This window comes from Oxyura jamaicensis, chromosome 3, assembly GCF_011077185.1.
Source record: "Oxyura jamaicensis isolate SHBP4307 breed ruddy duck chromosome 3, BPBGC_Ojam_1.0, whole genome shotgun sequence".
NCBI classification, from domain to species: Eukaryota; Metazoa; Chordata; class Aves; order Anseriformes; family Anatidae; genus Oxyura; species Oxyura jamaicensis.
This window is the reverse complement of record NC_048895.1, coordinates 103,455,922-103,472,828: the sequence shown is the minus strand read 5'-3', so window position 1 is coordinate 103,472,828 and position 16,907 is coordinate 103,455,922. Positions and strand designations below refer to the sequence as shown.

The following is a 16,907-nucleotide window of genomic DNA, read 5'->3' as shown; positions in this document are numbered from 1 at the left end:
GAAGCAGGATTGGGCATGGGTATAGTTACTGCTGCTTTTTTTAAATAAAGACACTATTACATGATACTGCTCTCCATGTCTTGTGTGTCAGTGTCCAGTAGAGTGACCCTCATGTGATCAGCTTGTTTATAAGTATGGAATGGAGGAACTGAAAGTTCCCATCCTTTCAAGGAAATAATTTAAAATGTGGATATTCATGATCTGGTGGTGTCTGTAAGGGATTGCCCTTAGCTCATTCCTCTGAAAGTCAGTGTAACTGCTGGCAGCCAACAATCACTTGACCACTGCTGTGTGGCAGGAGCTGTGCTCCTACTCAAGTCGTCCCAGCAGATGAGCTCTCCTAATGACACATTCAAACATGTGTCCTGGCAAAAACTAAATTTTTGAGTACTGTGGGACTGTAAGTCATACCACGATAAGGTTCAAAGCAAACCTGGCAAATCTTCTTAAGTAATTTTATTAAACTAGAGAAAGAAAAAAAATCCCTTGGGATTCTGCTCTGATGCTTTTTTTTCCTGTTTTTAGTTTTCGTTAGTACCCTGACTGTACGCACCTAATAGATCCATCAGCCACCACACATTTAAAACTGCTTTATTTCCAGTCCATTAGAGACTCCATCTTTGTAACTTACCAACAAAATAATAAATACTACCATAGTACCTCCTGCCTCTGAAATGTATTTCTGTAACACTATGAACAAAATATGTTTATACTGAAGTCGTTTAAACGTTATTGGAAGTGTTAGGAAAATCTTACATGGTTATCCTGCTACAGCTTCTGCATTTTAATTTGACTTTCAACAGCTAACGATTCTTTCATTATAACATTAGGGTCTTGAATAGGTTGAGTTTGAGTGATTTTTTTTTTTTAACTGCAGTCAAGAAGACTGAGGTCAATCTTGAAATAGACATAAGGATAGTATTCTTGATTGCTCAGTTGTAAACCAGGGATGTCCATGCCAGGCTGCAAAAGGAAACAACATGACTTTAGTACCAGTAAAAGTGTTGCGCTGTTCCAAGCTAAGGTGGATTGCTTTTTGTACTTCACTTTCTTAGGCGAAATGGAGTCTTGTACTTGCTGTGCTTAACACAGGGAATTCACACGCAATCTGATGTTTACTGGGTATTTTTAGGCTGTCTAATGCCGTTACCATTGAGAGTTGATGCTTGTTTGTAACTTTATGAATGTGTATTGCAGCATTTCTGGGTGCTTCATCTCTAAACCAATATGTTTCTATCTCCTTGTTTCGTGCACTGGGAATGTTATGCCTGCCAGGTCTTAGCCATTTTTAAGCCACTGGTTTATCCTAAATCCTTTGTGCACTCAAGATGAGGGGCGGGAGCAAGCAAGTAAGTACTGCTGCCTGCTGAAGGCCCAGGTTGAGATGTTTAGCCAGTGACAGCTGTTTACTGGGGAGGGAGCTGTCATAGGCCTAGCGTTTGTTTTGAAGTGTTGTTGCTCGTGTTGAAAGCTTATAGAAGGCTTGAAGCTTCACCTGAAGAGACTGCCATAACTGAGCAGACCTGTTTCAGCCTGGTAGCTGTTAACATTGGCTGCTTCAATGGAAACCACAATCTTTGTACATCTCCATGATAACCTGCCCCTGCCTGATGCCCCAGTCCATTCTGTAGCCACCAGAGGTTTCAGCTGTATCCGGGGATCCTGACTGAACTGCTACAGCACGCGCAGTTGTAGCCTAAATACATACATCCATTATACTTGCTGCTGCAACTTCGTCCAGGTGTTTGAAGACCACATTTAGGACATCTCTCAGGCGCTTTACAGACTTCCTATTTGGCTGCAGCAACATTGCTTGGAAATTCACCGGGAGGCCGTACCTTGGGACACATCAACACACGGGGTCATTTCCCGGGGGGCACAGCTTTCCACCCCTTCCTTCTGCCTCGCAACTCGTGGTGCAGCAGTAGCTAGTGCCTGCAGCACACAACCTCAGTGGTGCTGTGCTGCCTCCTTATCTGGAAGCATTTTCATTTTGAAGCCATAAGGGAACTAAAAGGCATTCTGTTTTCCCTGTAAGTGACCCCAAGGAACCGTATCAGTTCTGTATGTCACCCTTTTTGTGGTCATCTGTGTCATCTCCTGTGATCTCCTGGAGACGTGTGCAAGGGATGCTGCCTCCCATGAAGGCACAGCCGCAGGAAGCAAGCTGCACATTCTGACTTCTCCAGGAATCTCTGCCAGCACTGCGTGTGTAGCCACTTACCTCAGGACAGATTCAACAAAGACTCTTAAGGCTTTCACGTGAATCCAAGCCACAAATGCTTCACTGAAGTTCACTTTCAGCCAGCGCAGTAAAGGGCCCTATGAGAACAGACATAACAGTACCGTGATGCCCTTCACTACCTGAAGCTGCTCCATAGCTATCGCCATCGAAACCACGGGCTGCTGATTAATTCTCAGGCAACCCATTATTGGCTCCCAGCTTATCAGAAACTTGAGTAACCTTGGGCAAATTCTGTAATCTATCCTGTGCCTTAGTTTTCAGTGCTAGGTGGAGCTCACAGGAATGTGCTGGAACCATAAAACCATTTCTGAGTGAGATTCTTACACTGGTACCAAAGGCTGTCAATACATGGGCCATCAGCTTGATGTGCTACTTACGTATTGCTGTTTCTTATCAGAAGCTAATTTCATCAGCTCTTCCTTTTCACATTTCAGTTCCTTCTCATCAAAATAAAATTCTCGAACCATGAACCTGTAATTGAATGACATTTGCTCTCACAAGCCATAGTCCAAGCAATACGCACACATTTCTTTTGCATCTGGAGAAGCAGGATTGGGATGTTTAAAGGTGTTAGCCATTTAGACATCTAAAGTATCTGGAGGGTAGGAGCTGAGGTCACTGCCAGAAAGCAAACTTCCTGCTGCCAGTAGCAGGAAGAACAATTTCAGGATCTGCAGTTCGGTGTTCAAAGAAAAGAATTGCTCTATTTAGTCATGGATTCTTCCCTCCCCACTGCCTTCTCAGTAGCTTCAGGGCCAGCAGCAGCCCAAACAGCAAAGTCCTAAAACACAGCAATGCTTTCAGCTGTGCTGCACAGAGACCAAGGGCCTTCACCGTCATCATCTGTTAGCCTGACGTGCCTCGCAATCCATGACTGCCTACCTGTTCTCTCTGGCTTTAGCCTTGAAGTCATCCATCACTTTTCTAAATAGGGTCACTGTGAAGAGTCCTCCTTCAGCATCCTCAGCAATCATTCTGTGGGAGGGAAAAACAGCTGCTGTGACTCGACACTGCAAACCTCTTGTGCTTTCTTCACCTTCCTTTTAAAGTTCTTTTTTTTTCACTTATGATAATGCACAACACCCTGCCTTTCGAGACCTGCTGTAACTGAAATACAGAACAAAGACTTTACTAGCACCAACCCCAGTACTGCCAATACACTGGAGATGACTTCAGTTGGGAAGTCATAGGAGAGGACAGCCCATGACTTAACTTTCTGAATTTATTACAGTACACACACATTCTGCCTGGCTTTTTTCCCCATGTTTTCTAATGTCCCTTTTACTTACGTGCACGTGTGTTTTTACAACAGGCACTAGCACACAGCTTTCCTCGTTCTGTATGCTTTCTGCTTCTTCCATTTCAGCTAATATCGCTGTCACCTCTTACCCCTGGATTGGACCTCAGGTGTGCCTTGAGCTGAGCAGTGGAATATTTAATTCCTTGTAAGGATTACTTACTCCATGTGAAAGGATAATGCAAATGGCAGTGCACTGGATTATTCTATTCTACTGCAGAAAACAATTACAGATGCAAAAATACTGTTTGATCTCTGTAAAAAGTAGTTTTTTAAAAAAAGTTGTATGTGATTGTGTCTGAATTATGCCTGGATTATTGTAACTAGGTTTTGTTTGTTTGTTTGTTTCTGTTATACAATGAGCAAGAGACCTGGTTCATTGTTCGTGAGATTACTGCACGTAGAAAGAACTAGATTAGTTGAAAAGGGAACAACACACTAATTGCAGGAAGAAACATTAACCATGTTTTTTGTGTTTTGTTTTGTTATTGTTTTCTTTCTTTCTTTCACCTGTACTTTCCTTCAATGGTGTAATTTCTGATTTCAAGTGAGATTGGGCATATCTATATGCTATCATGGAGCTCATGTGTTAGACAAGTCGTTCTTGAGCAACTTGAGGGACTGAAATACAGCAAGTATCTCTGAAGCCAGGCAGGACCTTAATTTGGAATTTCACTCACTTGGTGGAGCGAGGCACTACCATATCAGAGAGGGATTCATACGTCTTCTGCCACTGTACGTAGCTTGACCTTTGAGCACAAAACACAAAACAAAGCAAATAAATACTGTATACTAGAAAGTAAATGTATTGATAATCATAGCTAATTAAGGTAATGGGTTGGAATAGGAGCTGGGTTATGTGATACAAAACACAAAGCTTCTTAGAATCATAGAATCATTCCGGTTGGAAAAGACCTCTAAGGTCATCTGGTCCAACCTCTAACCTAAAGTCCACCACTAGACCATGCTACTAAGTTCTAACTCTACATCTTTCTTGAAGACCTCCAGGGATGGTGACTCAACCACTTCCCTAAGCAGCCTGTTCCAATGCTGCACAACCCTTTCAGTGAAGAAATTTCTTCAAACAGGTTTTCATAACATGTTTTTCAGACAGAAAAATGATGGTACTGTGTGTGTGTTGGGATAGGGCTATACTGAGAGGACAAGTTCTGTGTAGGCTTCTAAGAATGACATCTTGTACCTTCACAGCTGATGGTGATAGCAACCATCCTACACGCAGGCAGTAACTACATGACCAGCAGAGGCCCTGTGAGTATGACAGGTCTAATTCCTTTTATAAACTGGCTAAGCTCCAGTAAAAATCTGTTCTTCTGTTTATTTATTTATTTATTTTTTTAACTCCTACTGTTCCTACCAGGAGGCTGTTTGAGAACCTGCTCTGTAACAGCTAAAAACCTACATCCCACTTCTGTCCTGCTCTGAGTTTGGAGCCGTCCTTGTCTCTTTCGTGCCAACATCACCCTTGGCAGAAAGTGTTCTCTTTGCTAAAAAATCTACCCATTCCCCAGACATGGTGAGGATCAGCTTCCCCAGTCTGATCCAGTATTGCCTGGATCCAGCATTTAGGCCTCAAACTCAACGCCACACCTGAGCACACGTGCCCACGCTATTGCCTTACTTTGGCACTACGACCAGCAGCGTGATAAGGTACTCAGAATTCAGAACAAAGTCTTCTTTATGCACAATGTCTGCTAGGGTCCGAGTCAGCAGGTTTCCCCTAAAGTGAACAAGACAAAAAAAAAGTGACATTAGCAGGATCCCAGCAGCAGGAGGCTGGAGGTATCATGCTGTAAGCATAGTTGCTAACAGTGCATACTGGAGTAGAAAAGCATCAGCAATGTGGCGCCTAAAGGACACATCTATGCTTCTAAAATGGCCACTCATTTATCTTTATAGTACTTAATAATAATAAAAAAAAACTAATGCTAATTCCAGAAAGTCATTGACTAGCACTAATTTATGTTTTTCCTCCATGTGAAGTTACACCATGCTGCTGCTACTGTTTTTACAGTAAGGTGGTTGGAAAGTGCTCGTCTGAAGTCGCCACCCCTCTGCCAGGCAGCACCACGTCTTGCAGGAGGCACCTGCTTTCCTCCAGGCCACCTGTGGGGCTGTGTGTCAGCCACAGCAAGCAGTGTCAGTACTGACCTGAGCCGTCAAAGCAAACCTGGACTGCGGAGGACAAGCCACCCCTCTCAGCAGCACAGGAAGATTACCTCCAGCTGAAGGATGGTGGAAACAGCAGTCTTGTGCACAGGTGCTGTGGGGCCTGCAGGAGGTGCCTGCTCACAGCCCTTTTGGTCACCTGAAATCCCACTGGGGCTGCACACTGAGTAAGTGCAGACGATTAAGCTGGACATGGCTGGTAAGAACCAGAGGGAAGAGAGCAGCTGCCCTCCCTCCTTCTCCAGGCAGGCATGAAGAAGGAACCTTTGGGGGTTGAGGTTGCTGTGCCAGTTGGAACATTACCTAACTGGCCAGTAACAACTTACTAGATGCTTGTTAAGCCCAAGCTAGCCGGCACCAGTGCACACAAGAGACACCAGCATTCAAAGGTGGACAGCACTGAGAGGAAGATGGGCCTGGACCACGAGCTCTCAGCTTTTGCCCCTCACCCCCTTGCTCTAGGTGCAGCACTGCTCACGTTGCCCATACAGAGCAGCTGGCTCTCTCCTGGGGCTTACCCTGACCTGGGAGTTGTGGAGCTGGAGAGATGCTGCAGGAGCAGGCTGGGAAGACAAGAACAGGAAAATGAGAGCTTGTTGTCCCATTAGTGCCTTCTGTCCACAATTATGCAGCCCAGGACAAACGCTTCTAACGTCATCCATACCAAGCTGGAAGCACAGGCCAGTGGGGTTGGCTGGCTGGCAGCGGTGTGACACAGGACACAAACTCAGCAGAGAAAACTGTAACTGTAACAGGGCTCTTCTAACCCCGGGGGCACCGCAGTCCCCATGTTGAGCAGGTCTCCATGAGGGAAAGCCGCATTTTTTGACAAATGTTCTGAACCAACAACTGGAAGCATTTTTTTCTATAGTTTCTGGTTGAGTTTGGCTGAGTTGGTGCCTGGCTTGCTCAGTGTGAAGCAAGCAGAACAAATTTCAAGCCACTCTGGGGTGGGGTTTGAGCCCCTGTGAGAGTGGCACACACAAGCAAGCATTGGATGAGGGCTTGCAGAGCATCTTTTAAGTTGCTCTAAATGTACCACTTACTGGAATTCACTCTTCTACCTGGTGATGCCCTGGAGAAAATCCAGATTAACAGAACTGGTAGCAGCAAAATCCAGGTAGCAGCACACAGGATCATAAGCAACTGAAGACAGTAGAGAGAAGCCCTGGCAGAGACTTGCAGAATTCTGCTAGCCCTTGCCTGGACCAGCAGAATGAAATAAAGAGAAGAAAAATGAAAGTGGGATGCTAGTGAGGTAGGCACAGCAGGGAAGGAAAATAAATGCTTTTGCCTGGAACATTGTAGTCAACTTTCTGAAAAGCATTTGCAGAGCTCCCCTAGGAAAGGGCTCTGTGTTGCAAAAGAATCTGCCAGTTGACTGAGATGATCTAATTTCTGACTCCCTGGAATCTCATTAGAGCAATACAGTGGCATTCGGTTTTGACCCTTTCCCAAGGCTGTTTGCTCCCCCTGCCAATAAAATCATATTAGGAACTGCAGTCTCCCCTGAGCTCATTTTAAGGCAGGCTGATAACATCAGCTACCCCTCAGCTTCCCCTGCAGTTGTGGATGCTCAGCGTGTCCCAAAGCCAGGCACTAAATTTGCTCCCATCAGAATACACATGGTCCGCTTGACAGAAGTGGACATGGACATGAACTGTCCTCACTTGAGCCATGCAGCACTCCAGAGGTGAACAGGCACACACTATACTTACACAGTTTTTTTCTCCAGGTTCTGCAAATTTCCTTTAATGTTGTTGTATGCAGCTGATCGGGTCTTTAGGTCTGTTTCTATTTGAGTCATTTGCTAAAACAAATTTTAAAAATGTGAGTCAATTAGGTGCTTGAGGCATTGTCCTCCTGCTCCTCCTTCCACCTCTGCACTGTAGCGAGGGAACAGAGCTGTCAGCCGCCCCATAAACCAGCTGATCATGGCCAAGAGGGAACCCACATCACTTCTGGGTTCTGCAGGTGCCCTGTGGCAATGGGCCCTGCAGCCAGAAGGATTTGGTTAGCTGTTACTGTGTGTATCGTGGGCTAACCTAAGGAGCTAGTTCACCATTTCATTTGTTATCTACATCAAACAATAGACCGCTCCTCCCTGAATAGACTGGCAGCGTAAGCAATTCGTCTGACCAGCAGTGTGTTTGATTTAAGGTAAGGCAGTCGTTTCACAAGAAAACTGACATGGAGAATAATATGACAGTTACATAAAAACAATAAAATATTACAATAAAGGGACTAAAGCATATTGATATGCAGAAAGCATATCAATATATCCTAGTAAATCCGATAAAGCGCCATATATTGATGTCATCAATAGGTTTATATACATATTATATGTGTGTGTGTATATATAATCAGTGTTATTACAGTAGCAATTAAATTAACTGATTCAGTGCAGTGTGTTTCTGAGCCAGCTCCTGTGCAAACCAAAGGCAAAACTCACTGACTGCCATGATGGGAAGGACCACATCTGTCAGAAGACATGACTCCCCATTCTATTATCTTCTTGCAATCTGGAGTACAATTTACCTTGGATAATGCTTCCGATATATTCTTCAGCGGCTGCTTTATGGGATATTTGGCCATGTCCCACTCAAACCGGGTCAGGTAGCTAATTAGGTCAACTGAAAATACAAAGAAATGCATTAACCTGACAGCTTACCAAATCAGTAATAAGAATTGGGGTCTTCCCTCGCTATAGCCAACACCTAACTTTTAACTAGCATTAGAGATGGCTGTGAGCCAGAAGCGCAGCTCTGAATCCTCACAGAAACTTGACCAAATCTGCACAAATCATATGTCCAATCTAATCAACACCCCTCAAAATAAGAAATATTTGAATCGGAAATCTTTTTTTGCACTACACGTAGCAGTGCAGAGCAAGCATCACCATAACACTAGCTGTATCAGCAGGGCACAGCAATGTGCAGCTGTTCCTCACAGTAAGAGCTATCAGAGAAATACTTTGCTCGCAGAATCTGCAGTAACACTCAGGGGTCCTGAGAGTTTGAACAAAGACATTCAGAGCATAGCCAACGTTGCCTATCTGTGATCCAAACAAACTCTCACTGGAAATCAATCCGATCCAGATGTGACGGGGAATTCCTCACTGGCTGTGCACACAAAGCTCCCCATCTCACACAAAGCCACACAGAGTTTTTCTACGTGGATAAATCCAACTAAATGCCCAGCCACAGTACCCTACATAATAAATTCATAGCAAGGCCCTGCGTGCATGCAGCCCTCCATAATAAGACACCTTTGGACTACCGGGAGCCTTGGTGTCTTCCAGAATTAAGGGGAAATGATACATATGACATGCCCTAGAAGAGGATGGCACTGCTTCACTTCTGAAATCCAAGGCTCCTTAACCTCAGAACATTAAGCCTGGTGCATTATGGCACCAAGTTAAAATTCTCCCCTAGCAGCTCACGAATTCAGACAAGTCCTCACCTCCGCTGAGTCCTGGGAGCCCTCAGGATACCACCACACCACTACGTGGTGCTCTTGGGCAGCTTTATGGGATGGGGTAAGCCCACACATCCTGCCACAAGAAGCAGAGGGGCTGGGACCCAACCTGCAGGTTAGGAAGGGCAGAGAAAGGCAGCAGGCACGGTCTCAGTGGCTAAACAACGAAGCCAGAGGCGTTGTCAGCTGCAGGATGGGCTTCCTTCCAGACCAGCAAGGACGGAGAGTATCTGTGAAGCTGCTCTGAGGAGATGGGAAGCAGAATAAGATCAAGGTGCTAAGGAAAGGAGGGGCACGCAGGGGCTGCTCAGTGCTCTTTGGTGCCTTGTCCAGAGTTAACTCATTCCCACAGCGAGGTCTGAGCACAGTTTCTTGTGGGACGGACTTCCAGGGTGTGAGGAACACTGTATGAATCTGAGATGCACAAGGAGGAATGTGAAAAGGTGTTTAACTGCTGTACTGCCAGGCTGAGGGTGCTGCCCTGCCTCGCGTGACATCGAACACCCTGGCAGGAGAGCGCTATCCTTTCCATGGGCTTCTCTCACCCCACAACAGAGTCAGCTTACCCTATTAGATTTCCAAAGCATGGAAAGTCTTACATTAGGAGGAAACCGGCTTCTTATCAAAGGATAAATTGCCCAGGAGGCAGAGAGCGTTGGCATGACCACGTTCTCCCTCCCTTTCTTTGCAAACCACAGCTATGTAAATCTCCCACACGTCCAAAGCACAGGAGTCATGAGGCAAAGATCCAGCCCCTCCTGCCAACATCTGACCAGGAATTGGCAAATCTTCCAGCACAGGGAGTGTGAAGGAACGAGGTAAAGCTGCAGCAGGGCTGCTGCACACCTCATCCTCGGGTAGTGCTTGCTCAGACCTCCGGAGAAGAGGCAGAGGAGTCAAAACACCTGAAGTTCACAGGAGCACTTAGAGGAGAGATGTCTCCTCCCCAGTGTGCTCACAGCTGCCCAGGAACCCCGCAGGCTGAGTCCTTCCTAGCTCTGTTTCACTCACCCAGCTCTAGGCAGCAACTTAAACTACTTTCCCTACAAAATGCTGAATTCTTCAAAATTGCTACACCTCCCAATTTGCTTTTTTTGTCCATTTCAGTTTTGAGCTCGTTATAAAGAATGGAGTTATTCCACTACTAACCAAATTTTAAAATTATTTTTGGGTCAGCGTTACTACAAACGGAACAGAATTTGCTCTAAATCTTTTAAGAAAAGCTTTACTTACATTTCACATTTTTGATTGTCATAAGCAAGAAAGTACCTCCTGCTATAGTGACATACTAAAATTCTCTGTAAACACAAATCCAAGTTTTTCTTCTGTAAGAGAAACATCTCCACGTGACTGCTTCCAGTTGTTGCCCACTGGAATGCAGTGTGTGCACTCATTTAACAGAAAGTGCTGTGTTTTCTGGTATTTTCCTTCACACAAATCTCATCAGACAACTGCTACACACAGCCAACATTTTAATCAGCTGGTGGACCAAAGTACTGTCAGCAATATACACATCTGAGCTAAAACCAGACTATTTGTACGGTATAACAAAAACAAAACCTGAATTTGGGCAGTCTAACTGTCTGAAATGGGACCAGGCAGCAGGAAATCATGTCTTACAATTTTGTTTCTGATTTCATTATTTTTTTAGGGTCCTTTTGTAACTAGAAAGGGGGAAGGAAGGATTCTTACAGCAGTATTGCTGCTGCTTATGAGGAATGACACTGGATTATATTAGGGGAATCCCAAATACATATATTTGTATATTAAAATGGATTCGTTTTTTAAGAAGCAGTCGGTAATATTTGAAAAGTTATACGATACGACTCACTTGCATGACCAAAGGACAGAAACTAGTAACATACACAAATAATTTCCACATCCCTCTATTACAGCACATGCAGAGCTGACAGGAAAGGAAAAGGGTGTAAAAAGAGGAAACAAAGGAAATAAGTTGAACCTGTTGTTTCTCAAGTCATAGGGATATCGTGATCAAGCTACGAGGTTGTTACTTGAGAAATCCATCGTAACCTGATCACTGTATCCCTACAACCAGACCAAGACTTGTTTCTAGCTCTACTACACACAGGTGCATGCTCGTAACACCACCGCAATCAGCAATTCTCAACATACTTTTCAGACATTTCATTTTATCCTTTAGCCCTGTAACAGAATAAGCGGGATTATTGTACTTGTTAAGGAGTTGCACACATGAGATGTCAGTCTTATTTCATGCACGAAGGACATTTCTAAAAGAACTTCCCCCTTATCCTTTACTCATACAGATTTGAAGTACAGCACTGCAGACAATTGAAGGGTGATGGAGCGTGTGCTGTTAGCTTCCTTGTCTGACAGTTAAAAGCATCACTCTGCAAGCCTGTATGTAGCACATGCAGCATGTCCAGCTTCACTCTACAAGTCCAGGATGGCTCGGGAAGAATATGCTCTGCAGCAGCTCTGAAACACACTCAGGGTCTCTCAAAATGCACAGAGATCTGTTCTTAAGTGTTAACTTTGTCTTTGACACAGGTTCCTTTTAGGGCCTTGAGTATCATACTAAGTGATAAAGTGGGGAAATAAGTTCTTGGAGGTTACAAAAACACCACGCTGGGTACTTAGAGACAATGCAGGGGAGCACACAGTGAAGCAGTGGGCTCCAAATTCATCACGTCAGAAGTGTCCCTGCTGTCACTGCCTGCTCTTTGCTATGCAACAGCTGCCAGCCAGGGCAGGCCATCACAAGGGAAACCAACGAGAAGTTGCTCTTAACAGGAGCAGCATGTGCACATCCTAGCAGCTGCTGGCATGACCTAGTGAGTGCAGCTCATTCTCCCATGAGGTTGCAGCACATGGACAGGGCAAGCAAGAGGACCCTCCTCTTACTGCAGGGATGAGTTGTGTCCTGCTGCCTGTGCTGGCCTGGGAAGTCCTTACCCACCCAACTGCTGAACAGCATCACAGCTGCACTCACAAAGAACCTACATATGCCAAAATATCAGTGTAGGAAGCTGCTCAGGCTTCAGTTGTTACTGCAGCACTGGCTGTAACACAGTACTTCTGGTCTTGCTGCTCACAACCAACTCCTAACTCCCCAGGAGACGAAGTGTGTCATGTTTTGGAGCCATTGCCTCAAACATCCACCTGTGGTGTCAGAAATCCACAGTTAACAGAGCACAGGATCTATCCCAGCACTGAGGAAGGGAAAGCAAAATACTCATAGATGCCATGCTGCTGTAGGTGAAGGGTGTAGATATAGAATAGAATGCAATTTAGCTGCCTGGAAGTGATCCAGTCCATGGAGAGCAGAAAAGGTGCTAGGTCATTTTAGGAATGAAGGAGGTTGTCTCCTTTCCTCTTCATTCCTTAGCTCTGGTGCTAGAAATACTTACTCCACAAAGGAGTACAAGCCACTGGATACTGTCCTGGAAAGAAAGCTGGAACTGGATAAAGCTTCTCTGAACTTTGAAAAAAAATAGGATCTGGACAGATAAGTTCTTAAGAAGTATCCCTGATTGTTGTCCTTTCTAATGTGTGTTTCAATTCTAAGTGTTCACACCCTAAAGCAAATACCAGTAGCATCAATGCATTAAGATATCCCCATTCACAGCACCTACCTCCATTGGCCAGAAGATTTTCCTGAACTTTGTCTTTGGAGTCCTCCATAACTTCTCCTATATACTGGGCTATTTTCTTTATTACGCTTAAGTGTAACAGAGAAGCGTTGTTAGTGAAGAAACAACATGAATATAAAATAGTTACCACAATGTTCTGATAAACATGGAGATACCCAAACCAAACAATTCTGAAGCAAGCCAGGTAAATTTGCAATTCAAATGATAATAAACAACCTGTGGCACATAGCAGAACTAAAATACACTGATTTCTGTAAACACATCTTCCCAGTGCTCTAGACTTCCTAAAAATATACTGTCAGTCGTGATACTTATAGCAGAAACCAGAAGACATGAAATCCATGTTCACAGCTCTGAAGGTGATGGACGGACGAGACTACACATGGAACTGTCTGGTCTAGCACTGCTTGAAAACCTGGTCCACAGGATGCTGAATAAACCTTTGTGGTTGCTGAGATAAGGTTCTCACTAGGTACTCAGGGGAAAACAACAGTGTTCTCTTGTTTGACAGTGAGAATTTCCATCTTATTCCCCTTCTTTAGGGGACTCTCTTTCTCTCCTCTCTTTAGCATGGTGGACAAGACATTGCTTTAAGATGCGTGAGAACAAGGTTCAAATCCTCCTTTGATTCTGAGCAGTGATTTGGACAAATCTTCTCCTCCTGAAGATTTGCTCTAGACAGTTTCTTCTTTTTTTTTAATATATATAAAAAAAAAAGTTTCATCACATCCCTTCAGCAGTAGATTCATTTGATCCTAGACAAAGTACCTCTTTCATAAAGGCCAAAGTGCCTTTCTGGTTACTTCTGAGTACAGGAAGATACAGAAACATTCTCAGAATTCGGCCTTCAGCTCCCTAACAGTTCCAGGTTTACTACATCTTGTAAATAAAGCTACAGCTAAAAATTGCCTGCCTGATCATGACATTTGCAGAGATATGAAGTAGACAATGGGGTGACATAAAGTGACAGTGTCTCTTGAGACAACCTGTGGCTTTCAAGAGCTAAGGAAAGGGATTTCAGGTACAGATATCATGAAAGTATCAGAGATAAAGATTCTCTGATGTGCTGCAAAGCTGATTTACAGGGCATTTAAAAGAAGGAATTCCTAGAGGTAAAGATTTCCCCACCTCCATTCCTGGAAAAAAACTCCCAGTTTCTGGAAAGGTTTTCTAGCCCTGTGACAACAAGGAAAGATCAGAGACTGCTGATGCTGCCAAGAACACAGTGGTCAGAATTGCTGCTGTTCTCATGACACCAGACAGGCGCAGTTCAGAGTCTAGGCTTGGTGCACCAAACAGAGCTGCCCCATTCTCTGGGTGGAATCTACACCAGCTCACAGCCCTTTAAGGGCTGCTCTGGTTTTTAGTGTCCAGCTGCAACCACTTAGGGACCCCATGCAGGCTGAGTGCTGCTGATGGAGAACTGTGTTTTACCCGCAGTCAGGCTGAGGGGTGAGTGCAGGGACCCACCAAGCCATTCTGCATCAGCTGCCACCTCACCAAATACTTCTGCAATTTTCAGCTGGTAAATGCAGCTGTTTTTCAGCTCCTTCCTGATGCTCAGGGAGCCCAAAGGAACTTGGAGCAAAACATCACATAGCAGGAGGCTGGGGGTGTAACAGAGAAAGCAGCCAATGTGAAAGCATATAAACCAGTATTTTTTCCAAGGGGACCGAACTGTATTAATTACAGGTGAGTGCAGCTGGTGGCTAACCTGATAGCTGGGAGATGGTCAGCTTTGGTCTCTCACCTTAGAGATTGATGGTGGGACAGGTATGTGCTCCTGTGCACACTACAGCTTTAGTTGCCCAGCCAAGGCTTGGCTCCCTGCCCTTCCTGCCCACATGCTGCAGGATCCCCTCAGGCAGGGTATGGCCAGAACAAGCTGGGCCACTGAGATGTTCTCCAGTCCCAGCTTGGTCTCTGCGCCTTGCCTTCTATCCTGGGAAATGCAGCTGGGCCTCACTCACCTAATACATTCCCTGGACAAAGAAAGAGAGCACACCCTTCATGCCTCTGGTCGCTGAGGCAAGCGAGAGGAATCAGACCCCCGGAGAAGCCCCGTTGACTATGGCAGCATCCAACTGTGCACAGCTTTCACAACCAGCCCTTAAACCTCTCCATTTGAACAGGTGAATCTCACCTTGAGCAAATACCGCATTCAAATGCTGTGTTATAAAAAGAGAGGGTTTCAAATAGACTGCCTTTAAGAAGTAGTGATAAAAACCTGTAAAAAGATAACCTGCAAAAATAACTCCATGCAGCTTATTATTATAGCTTGGAAAAACCACACTTGTGGCATAGCTTGTGAAAATGCTGCAATGTCATTACCTAATTAAAAAAAAAAAAGTTTATCAGTCTTTAAATGATACTGTGTATTAACTGGCACTAGCAGGTAGGTCTCCAAAGGCTGCAGGCAGCAGAAGCCCTTCAATTTCAGGCTCTACAGATGTTGGATCCTGGAGAGTCCCTGGGTAAGAGTAAGGGAGGAGAACATCAGCTTTGGAGAGCACCACACCACCTACCATACGGTGACATGGAAAAACACTCCGCCTCCTGTGTAAATAAATAATAAAAGTACATGGAAACAGTAGATCCTGCAAACTCTTGCCCCTTCTCTGCTGTCCTGGCAGGAGGCAGCGCTGACAGGTTTGTGCTGCCTGGCTTTACGGGCAGTTTTGTTTATCTAGCAACAGTGCAGCAGGTAGCTGGCTGCCCTGGAGGAGCAGGAATGTAAATGCTCAGGACATTTAACAGCCTTGTAACCCTCTGGATGCTATTTGCTTCGACTAAGTACAAGTGCTTGGCATTTTAACCCTTGTCTTCCAATTCATATTCCAAACTTCAGCATCTATTTAACACTAAACACTTCTGGACTTCCAGTACATTTGTGTTGATTATTCTCTGCTATTGCTCTCCTCTAACTCATTTTTCTTATTTTTAAGCATGATTTTCTTATTTTTAAATCTCATTGATTCTTCTTGATTAGTTAGCTCCAAGACGACAAATAGGAAGAGTTCTTACCTCAGTAGCTTACTGTGCAAAAGTTTCACTGTTTCCTTTTGCATATAGGATGTCATATGGCGAGTGTCACTACTGGCACTAAAGGGACAATTTGTGAAGTGGCATTCAGCTTGACAAAGGAGCTATATGTTACGTTGAAGAGTTAAGAAAAAGATAACAGTGGGAAATGGTAAGCCTGGGAAGCTATGATGATATGTTGCATAAACCACCCACAGTGATCCTACACTGATCCTACAGCAGGCTTCGCAGAAGTCCTAATTCAGCACAAAGTTTGGAATCAGTTAAGCCCTTCTGCAAATCACTTCTGCATGATTTTTGCAACCTTCAAACTGGAATCACACAATTGCTTGGCTATCTGCTGCCCTGAATAGAGAAATCTTGCATTAGAATAGGTAGCTGCTATTGGGTCTCTCCAAGTTTACCCCCATTCCCACTTCATTTCAGCATGGACAATCTCTGCAATATGAATCAGGGACCTGGACATGTTTACGAAGACTTCAGGGTAGTTTTCCCTGCCAGATGGACAGAGTGGCAACAGACAAGGTTTTATTGATTAATTAACTATTAAGCTGTTCTCTCCTACTAAAAGTTCCTGAAAAAGCAATTCTAAAAAGATCAAAATTGCATGTAGCCCAGGGTGATCAAATGTAATCAGTGCTGCTGTGAGTACCATTAAAATCATAACACTGCCCTATTGAGAAATGTATTCTGGCAGATTTACTTTTATCCAAACTGCCTAACATAGATGTAAAGAGCTTATATCAGTGTCTCTGTATGCATTTGCATCCACCAGAGAAAATTCATGAAAAGTACCAAGCATATTTAAACGAGCAACTCCTTATCAGTCCTGGCTGGGGGTTAAAAGGCAAAAAGCCTCAGAGCTAACATATGCCTCTGTGGCCAAGACCACAGCAATATGTCAGGTATGCCTCCAAAGCAAAAAAAAAAAAAAAAAAAAAAAAAAAAAAAAAACCACCCAAATTAAATTTTATTTGTCCCCAAAAAAAACCAAATTTGTGCCCTGAAATATAACAAAAAACCGAAA

General features: G+C 44.3%; 1 protein-coding gene across 3 annotated transcripts in view; it reads right to left on the bottom strand.

Moving 5' to 3' along the window:
• Positions 1 to 575: 575 nt before the first annotated feature.
• The window catches only part of ATP6V1C2 (ATPase H+ transporting V1 subunit C2), a 19,708-nt gene continuing 3,376 nt past the window's right edge, over positions 576 to 16,907 (bottom strand). For all 3 annotated transcript variants that reach the window (XM_035321845.1, XM_035321843.1, XM_035321844.1), the window contains 10 exons: positions 12,821 to 12,906; positions 8,268 to 8,362; positions 7,448 to 7,539; positions 5,182 to 5,280; positions 4,223 to 4,291; positions 3,128 to 3,220; positions 2,623 to 2,716; positions 2,225 to 2,322; positions 1,709 to 1,838; positions 576 to 963 (listed from right to left, as the gene is read on the bottom strand). In XM_035321845.1, coding sequence (XP_035177736.1) covers positions 868 to 963; positions 1,709 to 1,838; positions 2,225 to 2,322; positions 2,623 to 2,716; positions 3,128 to 3,220; positions 4,223 to 4,291; positions 5,182 to 5,280; positions 7,448 to 7,539; positions 8,268 to 8,362; positions 12,821 to 12,906 — 952 coding nt within the window. In that variant the 3' untranslated portion in view covers positions 576 to 867. The remainder of the gene's footprint in view (positions 964 to 1,708; positions 1,839 to 2,224; positions 2,323 to 2,622; positions 2,717 to 3,127; positions 3,221 to 4,222; positions 4,292 to 5,181; positions 5,281 to 7,447; positions 7,540 to 8,267; positions 8,363 to 12,820; positions 12,907 to 16,907) is intronic.